Source organism: Grampus griseus (genome assembly GCF_964374135.1).
Source record: "Grampus griseus genome assembly, chromosome: 6".
NCBI classification, from domain to species: domain Eukaryota; kingdom Metazoa; phylum Chordata; class Mammalia; order Artiodactyla; family Delphinidae; genus Grampus; species Grampus griseus.
In genome coordinates this window covers 48,406,724-48,430,570 of record NC_139000.1, presented here as the reverse complement: position 1 = coordinate 48,430,570, position 23,847 = coordinate 48,406,724, and the positions used below count along the sequence as shown (strand labels likewise).

At 38.0% G+C, this 23,847-nt stretch overlaps 1 protein-coding gene across 21 annotated transcripts in view; it reads right to left on the bottom strand.

Moving 5' to 3' along the window:
- Positions 1-23,847, bottom strand: part of TRPM3 (transient receptor potential cation channel subfamily M member 3) — a gene marked incomplete at both ends in the record, with an annotated part of 787,829 nt that overhangs the window by 111,092 nt on the left and 652,890 nt on the right. For all 21 annotated transcript variants that reach the window (XM_082657218.1, XM_082657236.1, XM_082657222.1 and 18 more), the window contains one exon: positions 8,396-8,468. In XM_082657218.1, the coding sequence (XP_082513344.1) occupies positions 8,396-8,468 (73 nt within the window). The remainder of the gene's footprint in view (positions 1-8,395; positions 8,469-23,847) is intronic.

The window sequence follows — 23,847 nt, the reverse complement described above, 5'->3', positions numbered from 1 at the left end:
AAAATGTTGCACACCTGTACAGGCAAAAGAAACCCTGTTTGGACATTCTTATATCCTGTTTATTTGGAGGCTCTGATTTTCAGTCTTAATAAGATTTTTAAAAAGTATCTTCTTCTTACAGACTCACAGACTTGGAGAGCAAACTTGTGGTTGCCACAGGGGAAGGGCGGGGGGTACGGATGATAGTTTGGCATTGACATGTACACACTGCTATATTTAAAATAGATAGCCAACAGGGACCTACTGTATAGCACAGGGAACGCTGCTCAATGTTCTGTGATAACCTAAATGGGAAAATAATTTGAAAAAGAAAAAAATATATATCTTCTTTTTGATTTTAAATTCCTCTGAAAAAATAATTGGCATACTATTTATTTTGGATTTCTCTAGGCTGTTTATTCAATATAATAGGCTTAGTATTCTGAACTGCCGAGGTGCATTTCAAATGCTGCCTCTATAATAAAACTTCCCCTGAACCCGCAGTCTCTTTCATTTGCACTTTTTTAGCATTTTGTTTACATTTTACATTGGGGTGTGTACTCTACCATATTTTAAGACTTTGAAGACTTCGCAGCACTTAAGATAATGCCTTATAGTAGGTGCCCCAGTGATTAGGCTGTTTATCCCTGATATTACCTGGGGGGCTTAGAAATGTTACTTATTCTCCCAAGACCAAGTTTCTTCATGTTAAACAAGGTCAACAATATCTCCCTCAAGGGATTGAGGATTAAATAGAATAACATGAAAAAATTGTTTTGTTAAAGCACTGTGCAAATATTTTGAGTGTCTTACATGTTCCTGACAATAAATTTACCAGGTTAATAATAATATTTTAATAATTTTATCAGGTTAATAATGCCATTGCCGTGTAGACACTCCTGGATGGAGAACAATTACCACACAGAATACCAACTGTATAGTGAAACAGTAATTCTCAGTAACTACTGAGAACAGTAGTTCTCAGAATTTAGTACTGAGGTCCCTAAATTATCAAGGGCTTATATATATGTCAGAGTTGCCAACGGGTGTTAGGAGTGGTTTTACAAAAAAGGATCTTCCAGTCTCCTCACTGGAGGATGAAGATCCCAGCCACCAGCATGCTGGGAACCAAGTGGAGGGCGAAGGGCTGGGGTCTCAGCATCCAATATCTATTAATTTATTTAGCACCCCCATTGTCAGTTCTATAGCCTAGCCCTCACCTTGCACCTGGTGTCTCCTGGTGCAGAGAATATGTTTTACCCTCTTCAGAGAATAAATCTTTGCTTTTTGATTGGAGAGGGTTTTGGAGTGTACAGGAGTCTAGGGGAGTGGATATGGCATTCTGGCTACTTCTTTAGCCTCTGTGTGCCCCACTTTTCTGGGCCTTTTGAGCATTTTGAAGTGTAAGTCAGCTTGGTATTAGCTTAGTATTCAGTTTTCTTTGGTGTGTTATTTTCCATTCTTACATTGACTTTTCATCTTCCAGGTCTAGAAATGGCTTACACCACTTCTGATCACATCCCTTTGGTTGAAGCACAGTCACATGGTCCCGACCTCTCTCGAAGGAAAGCTAGGATATTTAATCTTCAGTGTGCAAGAAGAGAAATCAGTGTGGTGAACACAAAATATTGTTCTGCTCCAATGCTTTTAATAAATAACCAGGGCTTCCCTGGTGGCGCAGTGGTTGAGAGTCCGCCTGCCGATGCAGGGGACACGGGTTCGTGCCCCGGTCCGGGAAGGTCCCACATGCCGTGGAGCGGCTGGGCCCGTGAGCCATGGCCGCTGAGCCTGCGCGTCCGGAGCCTGTGCTCCGCGATGGGAGAGGCCACAACAGTAAGAGGCCTGCGTACCGCAAAAATAAATAAATAAATAAATACCATTTACTCTTGTTTTAGAGGGATTCAGTGGAGACTAATAATAGTAGATCCACGTATTCAGTGGACCATATTTAACTAGGAGTCTGTATTTTTTTTTATACATCAAGGAAAGTTTAGCCACCCTTTATTGTTCAGAACATGTAAAAAATGGGGGTAGTCCTTAATATCTGATCCTGGCCATAGAGGTTTAGGATGCAGAGCAAGTGTTCTGGACTCAAATAACTTGAGTTCATGTCCAGACTCCATCAGTTTCTAGCTGTGTGATCTTGGCCAAGGCAGCCTGCTTGTGCCTCAGTTTCCTCAAGTGTAAAATGGCTAATACTGATAGTACCTGCCCTACTGTAGTAGTGTGAGAATTAAATTAGTTAATGCTTGTACTATAGTAAGCGCCATATTAGTTGTTATTGTTACATGTTTTACTATTGTTATCACTATTACTTTTGTTATTAATGTAAACTATTCATTTTGGAATCATGCTCTTACCAATCTGCATGGTTATGTAATTCAGAATATTCAATAAGTGATTTAACTAATGGCTGATTCATTGCTCTCAGGCAAGTCAAGGAAGAAAAGGTATAATTCTACAGCACTGCTGGGCAGTCGGCAGTGATGATGTCTTCACAAGCTGAGAGCTGCTCAGGAGCTTTGGGTTTGCAGTTAGCTTAACGTGCACATGGCTTTGTTCCCGTGCCAATCCTGATGCATGAGGGAGCTGCAGAGTGAAAGGTGTTTACCTTTTGTGTAACAAGAGGCCAAGGATGATGACATGTGCCTCCAGAACTGGCTGCACGATGCAGGGAAGGAGTAACAGGCCCGGACATCTGCAGACCTGGATCCCAGTTCCCCTTTGTCTGAACATCAGCAGAGGCCTCTCCCTATCCTAGACCTTTACGGTTCTATCCAGCTTTGTAGTTCTACAATGAGACAATATTACGGACACGGTCATAATCTTGAAAATCTGCTACAAATGGCCTGCCACAGCTGCAGACCTGGGGGCCGATATTCACAGTTCTTGCAAGCACCTGAGCCTACTACACATTGTAACTTGTACTGCTGGTGATTATGGCCCTGGAGCAAAGAACATCGTACTCTCATCTTCTGATTAGAGACATAAGTCCAAGCCCCACTCTCTCACTTACTACCTACATCAAAGGAGCTGAAGAAATCACTCTCTCCTATGAGTTGGCACCAGAACTCTGCTTAGGAAGGAGACTGTCTTTGTTTGTAAAAATACCCTGCAAAGCTGCTTAGGGTAGATGAGCCCTTCAGGGCCAGGGCCAAAATGTCAGAGAACAGGGATGAAATGCTCTGTTTGAAGGACTTTGTTTTACTCTTAGAAGGGAGCATGAAGAAGAGAACAGTGGGAGAAGAGGGGGAGAAGACTGTGAGACAGCGTGACATTGGGGAAGTCAAGGGTGAAGGATCCATGGAAAGTCCCTGTGTGAAACAGCCAAAGGACGTCAACATTGGAGATGCCTGCTGTGCATTATTGAGAACTTCTCTTCCATCCCTACTTTTTTAGAAAAGTCTACTATGTCTGTTAAAAGCTTTGTGTAAGTGAATTTTGCTTTTTGTTTTGAAACTGTGGCAAGGCTGAGTTTTACATTTTGCCTTCTGTGATGAGAAACAGAAATAACACATGTGGAATCAGGAACCTGAAGGCAGGGGTGACCAAGAGAACTTACATCTTCCAGGAATTTGCAGAAATCCTGGGGAGGATGTGGAATTTGCATTTCTGTGGATCACTGAGTTGAAAGGTTGGAGTCCACCTCAACGAACTTTCAAGGGGTAAGGAGGCCCAGTTTATGTCTAGGTTGTTTATATGACTTTGGCCAGTGACTGATGGGCTTGGGACTAAACTTCACTTCTTTCAATCAGTGGACATTTATTGAATGCTTAGTGTATGTCAAGCATTCTTCCTGGTATTGGGATACGAAGGCAAAGAAGACATAATACTTTTCTTCCGGAAACTTCCTAATTGGAAGTTGGGTGTTGTAATCAGGATGCTCACTCTTCCCAGTTTAACCTGGACATTCTTGGTTCATTCTGCTTGTTCTGTCATAATTATCTATACCTCCCACTTTCATGCCCCAGAAGGCCCAGTTTGCAGATAAACTGGCAACCATTCCACAGAGTTGTTATAAAGGTTAGATGATAAAACTTATGCGAAAATGCTTTGTGAATTGTAAAACGTTACACAAATAAAAAGATTAAGAGATTTAAGTTCTTTTATTGCATTCTCCTATTAGAGACAAACAGAAATGTCCAAAATTGCTATCTACCATGGTCTCTATTATTGCTCTGAGATCTACTTGGATATGCAAGAAAATAAACTTGCCAGAAAATTAACTTTATTTTAAGGCAGCTTAGCATGTGCTCAACCATTTTCAAGATTAAATTTCTTTTGTGGTCTGTTCTGGTTATTTACATGTATGCTCAAGGGTGTTGTTTTTTCAAATTTATGTGTTCTTTCAAAATTAACATTTTATGATTCTGTTGGATTTTGGACATGGGGGACATCCTAATCCCCTAGGAATTTTTAAAGCCTGTTTTAGAAGGGGAAGAGTATCAACGCACTAAGTGTTCAGTATTTACCATGAAGAAGGCAGAGTGCCTGCCCTCAAAGAGCTTCCACTGTAACCATCTCATGCATCCCTTTTAAACCAACCCACATGAGAAAGGTACAATTTCCCTTTTCACAGTTAAGGGAACTGAGGCATACGGAGGTTAAATAATGTGGTCAATTCTACAGCCAGCAAAGAACTAGGAGATATATATATATATATATATATATATATATATATATATATATATATATATATATATAAAACTTATCCCAAAGCCTGTTGATCATTTATTCACGCATCCAACAAATATAACATACTGAATACTGACGGTGTGCCAGGCACTGTGTATATGTGTATATCGTCATGAGTAAAACAGATGTGGTCCCTGTCCTCATTTCTAGTTTGGCATCATCATCATCAGGATCTGTCCAACCATCATTTATTAAACAGAACTTTCCGGGTACTGTTAAGTGCTTTACTTGCATTATTAATTACAATTGTTACAATGACTGTAAGTGAGGTATGATAATTATCTCAATTTTACAGATTGGGAAACCAAGCCTCAATGAAGTAAAGCAATTTGTTCAATCAGGGAGTAGCGATGCTTTGAGTATGGCTGTAATTCTTACCATTATAAGGCCCTTTACTGGTGGTCTCACTGTGGTAAGTACTATTCTGAGGGGTTGGGGTGGTAGTGGAGGATGGGGTGGATGGTGTCTAGTGGGGAAAGCCTGGGACAATTTGGTCTTCCCAGAATCATTTTTTCCTAAGGGATAGACTTTGGTCTTGGGGAAAAAGTGTTAAGAATGTAATCTCCTTTAAAATTTTTGGCAGAAATAATCAAGTACAGACAATTAAAACTGAAAAGGTTATAATGATTATAGTAATAAATAACAATATATAGTAAATAATATTCATAAATTGCATATTTAGGTCTACCTGAAGTGAACTGCATGAGAATGCCTTGGGAGAATGTCTGAACCCTGATTAGTATTCATTTGACCTAGTTTCCATTTTTGTCTACTGAGTGAAGAATTTATTCCACTAAGGTGCATGAGGTGCTTGCATGTGAGGTAAATCTGACACTCTTTGACCCTCAGTACTTCTTTTAATACAACTGCAGAGATGTGTATATTTTTTAGTTGCTTTTGGTCTTCTCAGCACTCTTTCCTCCTCTACTTTCTGGCTACAGAACCTCTTTTTTGTGTTGTTGGGAATCTATAACTCTGAGACTCAGATGAAGCTGATCCCATCTTGTATTTCATGCTTACAGGGATTCTCCCATCTTATTTGCCACGGTGATGAATTCAGGGATGGGCACTGAACCAAGGCAAGCAAATCCAAATGCTCCCTGGGACTTCTCATTGTAAGTACGAGGAAAGATGGCTCTTTTGAATTGGGGTTTGCTCAGTGGATTGGATGTGAGCTTGGCACTACTGATCGCTGTTTTGCATAACAAGTGTACAGACTAACGTCTAAGAAATGGAGTATAGACCCTGATGACACCATTTGAGTCCTGCATGCTACTCTGCCTGAACTCACTTCACCCTCAGACTTCCTGGCTGTGTGAACTATTTTATTTCTTTTTGTTTGAACTAGGTTGAACTGTGTTTCTATCACATGTAACTAAAAAAATTCCTGGTTAAGTCAATATTTCACCAGAGGTCTAATCTTTAAAAATAAAACAAGTGTCAGACTATACTTTTTCTTCCATTACATTAGGTTAAATTGTGGGCATTCTAGTTTCATCATTAAGATATTGTGCGTGCAGCTAAGATCGTCTGGCAGCTGAGGGCCGTGGTAAGTGTTCTGAGAGTTTTAAGGAAGTAGATGTCCTGATCTGTTATCACTCGGATACCCGTGGAGTCAAAGGGGCAAATGCCTGAAATCTCTGTGGCAGTGTAGAGCCAAGAAATCCTGGATGCCCCAAACACTCATACATGTTTGTAAACAAAACAATAGAAGTTTAAGGCTTGGCTCTGCCACTGATTTGCCTGATGATCTTGAATGTCTTTTAGACTCTTTGGTCTCAATTTCCAAGTTTGTAAAATGCAAGGGAGTAGCAAGGTGAAAGAGGGTATTGTGGCTTCAGGGTGGCTTTGGGATGAAGTAATAATAAGAGGCCAGTAGCAGACATAGGTCTGGGGGGCCCATGCTAAGGTTCTAATGCTCATGGCCAATCTGCTCCGTGACATCTAAGTTAAAGATTTGGCTAAAGAGGTAAAATGAACCATCAGGAAACAAGTGCATTTGGGGAAGCTTGATTTACAGTCAAAGGACACAAGGAAGATTAAAAGTGGTCTCATACAGAGAAGGCCTTAATAATACTTTTGTTAAGAATCTACACTGTAAAAAATACTGGGTGAATTTCATCTCTACCTGAAATATTTCACCGTTCTCCCACAGTTTACCCCCTATGCCCTTTTAAACCTAAAATAAATATGCCACACATTTTGACTTTGGAGATATCTTTGGGACAAAATTTCATCTATTTCCATTGCATAATATTTAATAACTTTGCATTGCATATAAATGATGAAGTTGTCAACATGAATGTCTTTTTTGGCCTTAATAAAGCTATCTAAACAGTTCTGGGTTAAAAAAAACAATATTAAAAAGAAAGCAATCATGCATGTGTTGTATTAAGCTGCCTACACACAGAAAAAAGGGTGGGAAAGATGGAACACATAATTAGAAATAATTTTTTAATTTTCAAAGCAGAGCCACAGTAAATTCCCATAAAACCTATTCATTAATCATCCAATTTTAAGCAAAGACAGCTTCTCAGTAAACATTCTAGGGTGTTAGTTACTTACGAAATGTATCTGGTGCAGAGAATTATTGGACAGAAACTACTTTAGAATATATGTCAAAATTTTTGTTTTATCAAGGATTAATTAAGCCATTTAAAAATGAGTTATTTAGCAAGACTAATTGTGTATTTATATCAGTACTAGTTTGTGACAATAATTCTGCATTTTCTAGTTAATAGAGTTGGAGGGGCATGCATTCAGAAGTAGTTTAAAAACATTAGATTTTACCCATTTTTATTTCAAATTTAGAGGTTTTTTTTAAAGATACAGTTTTAAAGGAAAATGACTCTGAAAACAGTGATTTTCATTGTTTTGTATGATCTAATCTAATCAATAGCATTCTTACTAGAAATATTTTCTAAAGTTAGAACATATTGACTATTTCTTTTGGCATTTGAATTTTTATTTTAAACTTTCTTCTTTATAGTCTGAACAAATTAACAAATACATACCTTAAAAAGAGTTCTTTCTCTGCTTAAGAATAGGTAAGTAATTAGTTTATTAATTACTGATAGCATTAATTATGTCTGAAGAAGTGAACTGTATAAAATAAAATGGTAATTATCTCTGAAATGATTGTATAAGTCCACAGGACATTTGATTTCCTACAAACTGTTTTCTGTTAGTTCTGTATTCATTACATGTCTTACTTAGATTCCCCAGTGGTATTTTTTTTTTTTTTTTTTTTTTTGCGGTACACGGGCCTCTCACCACTGTGGCCTCTCCCGTTGCGGAGCACAGGCTCCGGACACGCAGGCTCAGCGGCCATGGCTCACGGGCCCAGCCGCTCCACGGCATGTGGGATCTTCCCGGACCGGGGCACGAACCCGTGTCCCCTGTATCGGCAGGCAGACTCTCAACCACTGTGCCACCAGGGAAGCCCTACATTAGCCTTTTAATTCATATATTTTTATGATTGAATGGACACGGATGAACTGTAGTACACTTAAATTTTATGAAATTGAGTCACACTGTAACAGGTCTATTATAGGGGAATTTAATAGCATTAAAAATGTCTTATAACAGAAGCCCTTATGTTATCAATAATTGGATGTGTTATGGTATCATTTGGAATTATATCCACTCTTAGGAGACATAAGGTTACTGTGTTAATCCATTTAAATTATTTTTGCACTCTCTGGACGTAGAAACTCTTTACCTTTAAGCAAAGCTGTCAGGATGGCTAAATCAATGTCCTGGTGTCCTTCTGATCCCATCCGAAATACTGTAATCTGAAATTTGAGACAAGGTGACCATTAGCAATGCATTTTTTCTCTCAAGAGAAATTAAATCAATGAGACCATATTTGAACACAGGTTATCTTAATATCTATAAGGTAGATTCTTAACCACAGGAAAAGCATGCATACCAAGAATTCAATTAGAGGGGTCTGCAACTCATTAAGAGGGAATTGCCTCAGTAGCCTCCAAACAGAAACCAACTTAGATAATTCACTGATTATGGTTACAATCTCTGAAACCAGAGACCAAAGAAAATGTCGCCTTCTACCATTTCAGTTTTAGAATTAAAACTTTCCAGATTTGCAAAAATGTGTAAGCTATAATTTAAACTATGAGTTGAGAAATTAAGTGTTTAAAAATAGCTAGTTAGTATGCCCTTCAGTAAGTGGCCCCACTATGTATGCATGTGTGTGCCCGTGTGTTTTTGTGTATATGCACGTGTGCAATATAGCCATCACTACACTCTCTCCTCAGCAATAGTTATTCAAGGGTTTCAATATTGTGATGCCTCTAGATCCTTCAATCCTCTCAATAACCTTAAACCTTCTTGAGAATGACTTAGTATCCAGGTTGTAAGAATGAAAAAGCACACAATAAAATAACATTTTTTCCTCTTAATTCTGGTAAGAAAAGTATTCTCTGGGGATGAATGATGGGGAGGACAGTACAGATGTAGCAGTGAAGGGTTAATACAAGTTGGATTAATATGAAGTCCCCACATCATGCTTAACAATAATGAAGATTTTTTTTCCAAGTCAGATGGAAGCTACTTAAGGAAGCCAAAAGGTTATTTGAATATATACATTGGTTGAATTACTACTGTGCTCAACTGCTTTAGACTTCGTTTCTTTATCTGTAAACTGGGAAAATAATAGGGCTTCCCTGTTTCTAACCACATAGGAAGTAAACTTTGTAGGATTTGCTAATGTATAATTCTAAGTTTTGCCACCATGATGAAGAGAACAGGTACCTAGAATCACGGTTAAACTGTCAGTTGCCTTAGAAATCCTCTAGTCCACTATCCAGAGACAGAGTATCAGCATCAAGTTAGAAGAACAGCTGTGACTGGAACCAAGAACAGAGATGAGAGGTAGTTCTTCTCTGTTCTGAACTCAGAAGTGCCTTAATTGGGAAGAAAACTTCAGGTCCACTGGAGAAAGAACCAAGGAGCAGAAGTGGAATTTTGGCTAAATCTTCAACTCTTTAAGCCAGGGCTGGCTAGGGTTTGAAAGGTATTAACCGTGTGCTGAGCTGGTAGCAAGCTGTGGACTACCAGGATAACATCTCTCATTGTTTTAGAAGAATTCAGAAATTAGGCATCAAACGGAATTCCTTAAACATCTGACCTACTTGTTCTGCAGATGCCTAAATTTCACTGCCCAATTAGAGATCCCATTTCAGATGCAAATTCTTCCAAGGTAGCAAATAGATAAATTTACCCTGAAATATAAGAGTATCAGGTTTTCTTAGGAACAGCTTTGAGGAGGGGAAAGGAAGGTTTACAGTGTGGAGCTGCTAAAGGATTTCAGGGTGGGCGTGGTGGAGATGCAGATATGTGTGCTGTTGTTTGTCCAGGAGCCTGAAATAGCATTGTACTCTGGGGCTTCACAGATTTTCTGGAAAACTGGTGTGGAGGGGATGGCTGTCCACCTGTCTGTGGCACCCCATCCCCATGGTGTGCTTAGACTGAAGTACCTAAGGATCCTAGAAAGAGGGAGAGGAAGCACCAAAGGGAGGCTGGAGGATCCAAAGATGAAATTTATTTCATAATTTTCCCTTGAGTTGACCTGAGATATTATGTCTCCATTACTCTAAACTTTTTTTTTTGCGGTACGCGGGCCTCTCACTGTTCTGGCCTCTCCCGTTGCAGAGCACAGGCTCCGGACGTGCAGGCTCAGCGGCCATGGCTCACGGGCCCAGCCACTCCGGGGCACGTGGGATCTTCCCGGATTGGGGCACGAACCCATGTCCCCTGCATCGGCAGGCGGACTCTCAACCACTGCACCACCAGGGAAGCCCTACTCTAAACTTTTTAATTTGAAATTAAAAATTTAAAAATATCAATTACTCAATTTATATGTCTTTCTCAGAAAAAAAAGAGAAGTCAAACAAGAAAACCAGAGTCGTCTTCTCCTATCACCCCTGGTGTTGGCAAAGATTCAGAAAACCAGGTGTTCTTATTCTTGGTGGGGATGTGAATCGAAATAGTAGTTTTGGAGTATGATAGATTGATATAAAATTCCTTGGTTTTTATGTATTATTCTTTAACAGCAATTAGCAAAATATTATTTGCTAATATTTTATTTAGCATCTTTTCAACTATGTAAGTGAGGTTGGTACATGTCACCATTCTTGCCTAGTTTTGGTATTAGAGTTGCACTAACTTTTCAGTATGAATTGGTAATCTTTTAAAATTTACTTATGCCCTAGAACGGTTAGCGTAACAAAGGAATTCTCCTTCCGGAAGGTTTAGTAGGATGAAGCATTTTTAAGGATAGATCACTGATCATCTTTATAAATTTTTCAACAGTTACTAATCAGTTTAGATTTTCTGCTTCTCCTGGATTCAATTTCATATATTCTCCTATGTAATCAAACATTTCATCTAGATTTTCAAATTTATTGGTATACAGTTGTACACAGAATTCTCTTATTACTTAAAAAATCTTTTATGTATAGCGTTATATGGCAGCTTTTTTGATTCCTCTTTTTCACTTCATCAAAATCATTGTCATATCAAAGAATCAGGTTTCATTTATCTTTTTATGATCATAACATACTTTATCTACTGTTCTTTTTTGATTTGTATTTTATTTTTTATACAGCACTTTATTAGTTATCTATTTTATACATATTAGTGTATACATGTCAATCCCAGTCTCCCAGTTCATTCCCCCCCTCCCCCCCCACTTTCCCCCCTTGGTGTCCGTACGTTTGCTCTCTACATCTGTGTCTTTATTTCTGCCTTGCAAATCGGTTCATCTGTTCCATTTTTCTAGATTCCACATATATGCGTTAATGTACAATATCTGCTTTTCTCTTTCTGACTTAACTTCACTCTGTATGACAGTCTCCAGGTCCATCCATGTTTCTACAAATGACCCAATTTCATTCCTTTTTATAGATGAGTAACATTCCATTGTATATATGTACCACAACTTGTTTATTCATTCATCTGTCGAGGGGCATTTAGGTTGCTTCTATGACCTGGCTATTTTAAATAGTGCTGCAATGAACACTGGGGTGCATGTGTCTTTTTCAATTATAGTTTTCTCTGGGTATATGCCCAGTAGTAGAATTGCTGGGTCATATGGTAATTCTATTTTTAGTTTTTTTAAGGAACCTCCATACTGTTCTCCATAGTTGCTGAATCAATTTACATTCCCACCAACAGTGCAAGAGGGTTCCCTTTCCTCCACTCTCTCCAGCATCTGATTTTTGTAGATTTTCTGATGATGCCCATTCTAACCAGTGTGAGGTGATACCTCATTGTAGTTTTGATTTGCATTTCTCTAATAATTAGTGATGTTGAGCAGCTTTTCATGTGCCTCTTGGCCATCTGTATGTCTTCTTTGGAGAAATGTCTATTTAGGTCTTCTGCCCATTTTTTGATTGGGTTGTTTTTTTAATATTGAGCTGTATGAGCTGTTTATATATTTTGGAGATTAATTCTTTGTCCATTGCAAATATTTTCTCCCATTCTGAGGGTTGTCTTTTTGTCTTGTTTTCTTCTTCTTTCTTTAAAAATTTATTTTATTATCTTTGGCTGCCTTGGGTCTTCATTGCTTGAGCGGGCTTTCTCTAGTTGCAGCAAGGGGGAGTTCCCTGCGCTGCAGTGTGCGGGCTTCTCATTGTGGTGGCTTCTCTTGTTGCAAAGCATGGGCTCTAAGCACTTGGGCTCAGTAGTTGTGGCACACAGGCTTCAGTAGTTGTGGCTCGCAGGCTCTAGAACACAGGCTCGGTAGTTGTGGCACACGGGATTAGTTGCTCCATGGCATTTGGGATTCTCCTGGACCAGGGCTCGAACCCATGTCCCTTGCATTGGCAGGCAGATTCTTAACCACTACGCCACCAGGGAAGCCCCTGGTCTTGTTTATAGTTTCCTTTGGTGTGCAAAAGCTTTTAAGTTTCATTAAGTCCCATTTGTTTATTTTTGTTTTTATTTCCTCTACTCTAGGAGGTGGGTCAAAAGGGTTTTCATTTTATTGACCAATATTATTATTTAAATTTGAAGTTACTATTCCCTGCTCATTCATTTCTTCTACTTTTGCTTCCTTAACTGCTCTTTTCCTAGAAGTTGACTTCTTGGTCAATTTATTTTCATTCTTTCTTATTTCTAACAAATACATTTAAGATTATGTATCTCACATGTTTTCATATGCATTATGTAGTTTTCATTCACTTTTAAATATATGTAATTTATTTTCTCTTACTTAAAATTGTTTTTAATATTAGAGTCTATATGTACATATATATGTAACATTTTGTAAATGTATTATTTTGTTTGAATAAAGTGTTTATTCTCTATTTGTTGGGTACAGAGTTCAATATTATATATAGATTACATACTAATTTTTGATTCAAATACTCTACATATTTACTTGTTTCTTACTTCTGAGAGGCATGTTAAAATCTCCTATTTTGATTATACATGTCACAATTATTCCTTGAAAGCAAACACTCTTTGCTTTGTATGTTTTGAAGCTTCTTATAAATGTATAAAAGGTTTGTGACAATCTGTTCTTGGTAGACTGAACTTTTAATCAGCATATAATATCTCCTCTTCCTATTTAATGCTGTTGCTTTGTATTATATTTTGTTTTATATTAATATTGTAATTGTCACACATACACTTATGGAGGATTAGGATTTGTCTGGTATATTATTCCATCTGGTTATTTGTCACTTTTCTGTGATCACTTTGTTTTAGGTGTGTATCTTATAAACAGCAAGGCTAGATGTTTTTTCTAAAATTCAAATAAAATCTCTCTCTGAAAGGCAGAAAAGAGTTCAGCTACGTTTAATATGATTATTGATTTTTTTGTCTTATTTCTTCCATCTTACTTTATGTTTTCTAGATTTTCTTATCATTTCCCTTCTACCCCTTTCTTTTCCTTTAAAAATATCGTATATTGGGCTTGCCTGGTGGTGCAGTTTAAGCATCCGCCTGTCAATGCAGGGGACATGGGTTCGATCTCTGGTCTGGGAAGATCCTATGTGCTGCAGAGCAACTAAGCCCGTGCGCCACAACTACTGAGCCTACATGCCACAACTACTGAAGCCCACGTGCCTAGAGCCCATGCTCCGCCAACAAGAGAAGCCACTGAAATGAGAAGCCCATGCACCACAATGAAGAGTAGCCCCTGCTGCGGCAACTAGAGAAAGCCCGTGTGCAGCTACGAACACTCAACGTAGCCAAAAATAAAAAAAAAATAAATAAATTTAAAAAATCATATATCTGCATAGATAATACATACACATGGCAAAAAAAAAAAACCCAAGAGTAGAAAGAGATATATGGTGAAAATTAAGTATATCACTTCTGTCTTCAGTTTTCCAGTACCCCTTGACAAAGGCAACCAGTATTATTAGCTGTAGAGATGCTCTACACATATATGGACAGAAATGCATATGCCTCCCTTTCAAACAAGTGGTGGCAAGCTTTACATAGTAGTTTATACTTTGCTCTTTTACACTTGACAATCTATCCTGGAGACCATTCTATTCAACCATGAAGAGATGTGCACCCTTATCTGCTTAGTGCCTAATGTTTCACTACATACCTGTACTTCTATTAATGAACATGTGGGTTGTTTCCAATCTGCTGTCATTATTAACACCACTGCAGGGGATACCCTTGTGCACACATGGCTGAGTATACCTGTAGGATAAAGTTTGTAGATATAGAATTTCTTGGCCCACTTAATCTGAGAGAAGCTCTTTAATTCATTACCCTGATTCTGCTCCCAGGCCTCTCCTGTTTTCTACCTTTATTTTGATCCTGTATGGTAACTGAAATAACTTTTAACTTCAAAGTATATATTTTTCCTATAATTGGAAACTCTAGTTTCTATACCACCTTCTTTTATTTTTAATTAGACTATAGAGTTTATTTGGATTTCACCAGTTTTTTTAAAACAAATTTATTGCAGTATAATTGCTTTAAAATGGTGTGTTAGTTTCTGCTTTATAAAAAACTGAATCAGCTATACATATACATATACCCCATATCTCCTCCCTCTTGCGTCTCCCTCCCACCCTCCCTATCCCAACACTCTAAGTGGTCACAAAGCACTGAGCTGATCTCCCTGTGCTATGCGGCTGCTTCCCACTAGCTATCTGTTTTACATTTGGTAGTATAAGTCCCTGCCACTCTCTCACTTCATCCCAGCTTAGCCTTTCCCCTCCCCTTGTCCTCAGGTCCATTCTCTACATCTGCGTCTTTATTCCTGCCCTGCCCCTAGGTTCTTCGTAACGGTTTTTTTTTTTTTTTTTTACATTCCATATATATGTGTTAGCATATGGTATTTGTTTTTCCCTTTCTGACTTACTTCACTCTGTATGACACACTCTAGGTCCATCCACCTCACTACAAATAACTTAATTTCGTTTCTTTTTATGGCTGAGTAATATTCCATTGTATATATGTGCCACATCTTCTTTATCCATTCATCTGTTCATGGACACTTAGGTTGCTTCCATGTCCTGCCTATTGTAAATAAAGCTGCAATGAACATTTTGGTACATGACTCTTTTTGAATTATGGTTTACTCAGGGTATATGCCCAGGAGTGGGACTGCTGGGTTATATGGTAGTTCTATTTTAAGTTTTTCAAGGAACCTTCATACTGTTCTCCATAGTGGCTGTATCAATTTACATTCCCACCAACAGTGCAAGAGTGTTCCCTTTTCTCCACACCCTCTCCAGCATTTATTGTTTGTAGATTTTTTGATGATGGCCATTCTGACTGGTGTGAGGTGATACCTCATTGTAGTTTTGATTTGCATTTCTCTAATAATAAGTGATGTTGAGCAGCTTTTCATGTGTTTGTTAGCAATCTGTATATCTTCTTTGGAGAAATGACTATTTAGGTGTTCGGACCATTTTTGGACTGGGTTGTTTGTTTTACTGATATTGAGCTGCATGAGCTGCTTGTAAATTTTGGAGATTAATACTTTGTCAGTTGCTTAATTTGCAAATATTTTCTCCCATTCTGAGGGTTGTCTTTTCATCTTGTTTACGGTTTCCTCTGCTGTGCAAAAGGTTTTCACTTTCATTAGGTCGCAATTGTTTATTTTTATTTCCATTTCTCTAGGAGGTGGGTCAAAAAGGATCTTTCTCTGATGTATGTCATAGAGTGTTCTGCCTATGTTTTCCTCTAAGAGTTTGATAGTGTCTGGCCTTACATTTAGGTCTTTCATCCATTTTGAGTTTATTTTTGTGTATGGTGTTAGCGAGTTAGGGAGTTCATTCTTTTACATGTAGCTGTGCAGTTTTCCCAGCACCACTTATTGAAGAGGCTGTATATTCTTCTCTCCTTTATCAAAAGTAAGGTGACCATATGTGCGTGGGTTTATCTGTGGGCTTTCTATACTGTTCCATTGTTCTGTATTTCTGTTTTGTGCCAGTACCATACTGTCTTGATTACTGTAGCTTTGTAGTATAGTCTGAAGTCAGGGAGCCTGATACATCCAGCTCCGTTTTTCTTTCTCAAGATTGCTTTGGCTATTCAGGGTCTTTTGTGTTTCATTACAAATTGTTAAATTTTTTGTTCTAGCTCTGTGAAAAATGCCATTGGTAGTTTCACAGGGATTGCACTGAATCTGTAGATTGCTTTGGGTAGTACAGTCATTTTCACAATGTTGATTCTTCCAATCTAAGAACATGGTATATCTCTCCATCTGTTTGTATCATCTTTAATTTCTTTCATCAGTGTCTTATCGTTTTCTGCATACAGGTCTTTTTATGTCTTTAGGTAGGTTTATTCCTAGGTATTTTTTTCTTTTTGTTGGAGTGGTAAATGGGAGTGTTTCCTTAATTTCACTTTCAGATTTTTCATCATTAGTGTATAGGAATGCCAGAGATTTCTGTGCATTAATTTTGTACCCTGCTGCTTTACCAAATTCATTGATTACCTCTAGTAGTTTTCTGGTAGCATCTTTAGGATTCTCTATGTATAGTATCATGTCATCTGCAAACAGTGACAGTTTTACTACTTCTTTTCCGATTTGGATTCCTTTTATTTCTTTTTCTTCTCTGATTGCTCTGGCTAAAACTTCCAAAACTATGTTGAATAAGAGTGGTGAGAGTGGGCAACCTAGTCTTGTTTCTGATACTAGAGGAAATGGTTTCAGTTTTTCACCACTGAGAACAATGTTGGCTGTGGGTTTGTCATATATGGCCTTTATTATGTTGCGGTAAGTTCCTCTATGCCTGTTTTCTGGAGGGTTTTTATCATAAACTGGTGTTGAATTTTGTTGAAAGCTTTTTCTGCATCTATTGAGATGATAATATGGTTTTTCTCCTTCAAATTGTTAATATGGTGTATCACATTCCTTGCACTCCTGGGATAAACTCCACTTGATCATGGTGTATGGCCCTTTTAATGCACTCTCGGATTCTGTTTGCTAGTAATTTGTTGAGGATTTTTTGCATCTGTTCATCAGTGATATCAGCCTGTAGTTCTCCTTCTTTGTAACATCTTTGGTTTTGATATCAGGGTGATGGTGGCCTCATAGAATGAGTTTGGGAGTGTTCTTCCCTGTGCTATATTTTGGAAGAGTTAGAGAAGGACAGGTGTTAGCTCTTCTCTAAATGTTTGATAGAATTTGCCTGTGAAGCAATCTGGTCCTGGACTTTTGTTTGCTGGAAGATTTTTAACCACAGTCTTAATTTCAGTGCTTGTGACTGGTCTCTTTATATTTTCTATTTCTTTCTGGCTCAGTCTCGGAAGGTCGTGCTTTTCTAAGAATGTGTCCATTTCTTCCATTTTATTGGCATATAGCTGTTTGTAGTAATCTCTCATGATCCTTTGTACTACTGCAGTGTCAGTTGTTACTCCTCCTTTTTCATTTCTAATTCTATTGATTTCAGTCTTCTCCCTTTTTTTCTTGATGAGTCTGGCTAATGGTTTATCAATTTTGTTTATCTTCTCAAAGAACCAGCTTATAGTTTTATTGATCTTTGTGACTGTTTCCACTGGTGAAAGTGGGGTGTGAAAGTCCCCTACTATGATTGTGTTGCTGCCGATTTCCCCTTTTATGGCTGTTAGCATCTGCCTTATGTATTGAGGTGCTCCTATGTTGGGTGCATATATATTTACAATTTTATATATTCTTCTTGGATTGATCCCTTGATCATTATGTAGTGTCCTTCTTTGTCTCTTGTAATAGTCTATATTCTAAAGTCTCTTTTGTCTGATATAAGAATTGCTACTCCAGCTTTCTTCTGATTTCCATTTGCATGGAATATCTTTCTCCATCCCCTCACTTTCAGTCTGTATGTGTCCCTAGGTCTGAAGTGGGTCTCTTGTAGACAGCATTTATATGGGTCTTGTTTTTGTATCCACTCAGCCAGTCTATGTCTTTTGTTGGAGCATTTAATCCATTTACATTTAACGTAATTATTGATATGTATGTTCCTATTACAATTTTCTTAATTGTTTCGGGTTTGTTATTGTAAGTCTTTTCCTTCTCTTGTGTTTCCTGCCCAGAGAAGTTCCTTTAGCATTTGCTGTAAAGTTGGTTTGGTGGTGCTGAACTCGCTCAGCTTTTGCTTGTCTGTTAAGGTTTTAATTTCTCTGTCGAATCTGAATGACATCCTTGCTGGGTAGACTAAACTTGGTTGTTGGTTTTTCCCTTTCATCTAAATATGTCCTGAGTTTCTGCTGAAAGATCAGCTGTTAACCTTATGGGGATTCCCTTGTGTGTTATTTGTTGTTCTTCACTTGCTGCTTTTAATATTTTTTCTTTGTATATAATTTTTTAAAATTAATTAATTATTTATTTTTGGCTGTGTTGGGTCTTCGTTTCTGTGCGAGGGCTTTCTCTAGTTGTGGCAAGCAGGGGCCACTCTTCATCGTGGTGCGTGGGCCTCTCACTATCGCAGCCTCACTTGTTGCAGAGCACAGGCTCCAGACGCGCAGGCTCAGTACTTGTGGCTCACGGGCCTAGTTGCTCCGCGGCATGTGTGATCTTCCCCGACCAGGGCTCAAACCTGTGTCCCCTGCATTAGCAGGCAGATTCTCAACCACTGCGCCACCAGGGATGCCCTGTATTTAATTTTTGATAGTTTGATTATTGTGTGTTGGTGTGTTTCTCCTTGGATTTATCCTGCATGGGACTCCCTGTGCTTCCTGTACTTGATTAACTATTTCCTTTCCCATATTAGGGAAGTTTTTAACTATAATTTCTTCAAATATTTTCTCAGTCCCTTTCTTTTTCTCTTCTTCTTCTGGGACCCCTATACTTTGACTGTTGGTGTGTTTAATGTTGTCCCTGAGGTCTCTGAGACTGTCCTCAATTCTTTTCATTCTTTTTTCTTTATTCTGCTCTGCAGTAGTTATTTCCACTATTTTATCTTCCAGGTCACTTATCTGTTCTTCTGCCTCAGTTATTCTGCTATTGATTCCTTCTAGAGAACTTTTAATTTCATTTATTGTGTTGTTCATTATTGTTTGTTTGCTCTTTAGTTCTTCTAGGTCCTAGCGAAAGCTCTCCCAGAGAACTCCATTTCAATGCTAAGACCTAGCTCCGCTCAGTGCCCAGCAAGCTACAGTGCTGGACACCCTATGCCAAACAACCAGCAAGACAGGAACACAACCCCACCCATTAGCAGAGAGGCTGCCTAAAATCATAATAAGGCCACAGACACCCCAAAACACAACACCAGACGTGGATCTGCCCACCAGAAAGACAAGATCCAGCCTCATCCACCAGAACACAGGCACTAGTCTCCTCCACCAGGAAACCTACACGACCCAGTGAACCAATGTTAGCCACTGGGGAGAGACACCAAAAACAGGGGAACTACAAACCTGCAGCCTGTGAAAAGGAGACCCCAAACACAGTAAGATAAGTAAAATGAGAAGACAGAAAAACACACAGCAGATGAAGGAGCAAGATAAAAACCCACCAGACCTAACAAATAAAGAGGAAACAGGCAGTCTACCTGAAAAAGAATTCAGAATAATGATAGTAAAGATGATCCAAAATCTTGGAAATACAATAGAGAAAATGCAAGAAACATTTAACAAGGACCTAGAAGAACTAAAGATGAAACAAGCAACGATGAAAAACACAATAAATGAGATTAAAAATACTCTAGAAGGGATCAATAGCAGAATAACTGAGGCAGAAGAACGGATAAGTGACCTGGAAGATAAAATAGTGGAAATAACTACTGCAGAGCAGAATAAAGAAAAAAGAATGAAAAGAACTGAGGACAGTCACAGACCTCTGGGACAACATTAAACGCACCAACATTCGAATTATAGGGGTTCCAGAAGACGAAGAGAAAAAGAAAGGGACTGAGAAAATATTTGAAGAAATTATATTTGAAAACTTCCCTAATATGGGAAAGGAAATAGTTAAGTCCAGGAAGCACAGAGAGTCCCATACAGGATAAATACAAGGAGAAACACGCCAAGACACGTATTAATCTAACTGTCAAAAATTAAATACAAAGAAAACATATTAAAAGCAGCAAGGGAAAAACAACAAATAACACACAAGGGAATCCCCATAACGTTAACAGCTGACCTTTCAGCAGAAACTCTGCAAGCCAGAAGGGACAGGCAGGACATATTCAAAGTGATGAAGGAGAAAAACCTACAACCAAGATTACTCTACCCAGCAAGGATCTCATTCAGATTTGATGGAGAAATTAAAAACTTTACAGACAAGCAAAAGCTGAGAGAGTTCAGCACCACCAAACCAGCTCTACAAAACATGCTAAAGGATCTTCTCTAGGCAAGAAACACATGAGAAGGAAAAGACCTACAACAACAAACCCAAAACAATTAAGAAAACGGGAATAGGGACATACATATCAATAATTACCTTAAATGTAAATGGATTAAATGCTCCCACCAAAACACACAGATTGGCTGAATGGATACAAAAACAAGACCCATATATATGCTGTCTACAAGAGACCCACTTCAGACCTAGAGACACATACAGACTGAAAGTGAGGGGATGGAAAAAAGATATTCCATGTAAATGGAAACCAAAAGAAAGTGGAGTAGCAATTCTCATATCAGACAAAATAGACTTTAAAATAAAGACTATTAGAAGAGACAAAGAAGGCCACTACATAATGATCAAGGGATAGATCCAAGAAGAAGATATAACAATTGTAAATATTTATGCACCCAACACAGGAGCACCTCAATACATAAGGCAAATACTAACAGCCATAAAAGGGGAAATCGACCGTAACACATTCAGAGTAGGGGACTTTAACACCCCACTTTCACCAATGGACAGATCATCCAAAATGAAAATAAATAAGGAAACACAAGCTTTAAATGATACATTAAACAAGATGGACTTAATTGACATTTATAGGACATTCCATCCAAAAACAAAAGCATACACATTTTTTTCAAGTGCTCATGGAACTTTCTCCAGGATAGATCATATCTTGGGTCACAAATCAAGCTTTGGTAAATTTAAGAAAATTGAAATTGTATCAAGTATCTTTTCCAACCACAACGCTATGAGACTAGGTACCAATTACAGGAAAAGATCTGTAAAAAATACAAACACATGGAGGCTAAACAATACACTACTTAATAACGAAGTGATCACTGAAGAAATCAAAGAGGAAATCAAAAACTACCTAGAAACAAATGACAATGGAGACACGACCACCCCCAACCTATGGGATGCAGCAAAAGCAGTTCTAAGAGGGAAGTTTATAGCAATACAACCCTACCTTAAGAAACAGGAAACATCTCAAATAAACAACCTAACCTTGCACCTAAAGCAATTACAGAAAGAAGAACAAAAAACCACCAAAGTTAGCAGAAGGAAAGAAATCATAAAGATCAGATCAGAAATAAATGAAAAAGAAATGAAGGAAACGATAGCAAAGATCAACAAAACTAAAAGCTGTTTCTTTGAGAAGATAAACAAAATTCATAAACCATTAGCCAGATTCATCAAGAAAAAAAGGGAGAAGACTCAAATCAATAGAATTAGAAATGAAAAAGGAGAAGTAACAACTGACACTGCAGAAATACAAAAGATCATGAGAGATTACTACAAGCAACTCTATGCCAATAAAATGGACAACCTGGAAGAAATGGACAAATTCTTAGAAATGCACAACCTGCCAAGACTGAATCAGGAAGAAACAGAAAATATGAACAGACCAATCACAAGCACTGAAATTAAACCTGTGATTAAAAATCTTCCAACAAACAAAAGCTCAGGACTAGATGGCTTCATAGGCTAATTCTATCAAACATTTAGAGAAGAGCTAACACGTATCCTTCTCAAACTCTTCCAAAATATAGCAGAGGGAGGAACACTCCCAAACTCATTCTACGAGGCCACCATCACCCTGATACCGAAAGCAGAAAAGGATGCCACAAAGAAAGAAAACTACAGGCCAATATCACTGATGAACATAGATGCAAAAATCCTCAACAAAATACTAGCAAACACAATCCAACAGCACATTAAGAGGATCATACACCATGATCAAGTGGGGTTTATTCCAGGAATGCAAGAATTCTTCAATATATGCAAATCAATCAATGTGATACACCATATTAACAAATTGAAGGAGAAAAACCATATGGTCATTTCAATAGATGCAGAGAAAGCTTTCAACAAAATTCAACACCAGTTTATGATAAAAACCCTCCAGAAAGCAGGCATAGAGGGAACTCTCCTTAACATAATAAAGGCCATATATGACAAACCCACAGCCAACATCATTCTCAATGGTGAAAAACTGAAAGCATTTCCACTAAGATCAGGAATAAGACAAGGTTGCCCACTCTCACCACTCTTATTCAACATAGTTTTGGAAGTTTTAGCCACAGCAATCAGAGAAGAAAAAGAAATAAAAGGAATCCAAATCGGAAAAGAAGAAGTAAAGCTGTCACTGTTTGCAGATGACATGATACTATACATAGAGAATCCTAAAGATGCTACCAGAAAACTACTAGAGCTAATCAATGAATTTGGTAAAGTAGCAGGATACAAAATTAATGCACAGAAATCTCTGGCATTCCTATACACTAATGATGAAAAATCTGAAAGTGAAATCAAGAAAACACTCCCATTTACCACTGCAACAAAAGGAATAAAATATCTAGGAATAAACCTATCTAAGGAGACAAAAGACATGTATGCAGAAAATTATAAGACACTGATGAAAAGAAATTAAAGATGATACAAACAGATGGAGAGATATACCATGTTCTTGGATTGGAAGAATCAACATTGTGAAAATGACTGTACTACCCAAAGCAATCTACAGATTCAATGCAATCCCTATCAAACTACCACTGGCATTTTTCACAGAACTAGAACAAAAAATTTCACAATTTGTATGGAAACACAAAAGACTCCGAATAGCCAAAGCAATCTGGAGAACGAAAAACGGAGCTGGATGTATCAGGCTCCCTGACTTCAGACTATACTACAAAGCTACAGTAATCAAGACAGTATGGTACTGGCACAGAAACAGAAATATAGATCAATGGAACAGGATAGAAAGCCCTGAGATAAACCCACGCACATATGGTCACCTTATCTTCGTTAAAGGAGGGAGGAATGTACAGTGGAGAAAGGACAGCCTCTTCAATAAGTGGTGCTGGGAAAACTGGACAGGTACATGTAAAAGTATGAGATTAGAACACACCCTAACACCATACACAAAAAATAAGCTCAAAATGGATTAAAGACCTAAATGTAAGGCCAGAAACTATCAAACTCTTAGAGGAAAATACAGGCAGAACACTCTACGACATAAATCACAGCAAGATCCTTTTTGACCCACCTCCTAGAGAAATGGAAATAAAAACAAAAATAATCAAATGAGACCTAATGAAACTTCAAAGGTTTTGCACAGCAAAGGAAACCATAAACAAGACCAAAAGACAACCCTCAGAATGGGAAAAAATATTTTCAAATGAAGCAACTGACAAAGGATTAATCTCCAAATTTACAAGCAACTCATGCAGCTCAATAACAAAAAAACAAATAACCAAATTCAAAAATGGGCAGAAGACCTAAATAGACATTTTTCCAAAGAAGATATACAGAGTGCCGACAAACACATGAAAGAATGCTCAACATCATTAATCATTAGAGAAATGCAAATCAAAACTACAATGAGATATCATCTCACA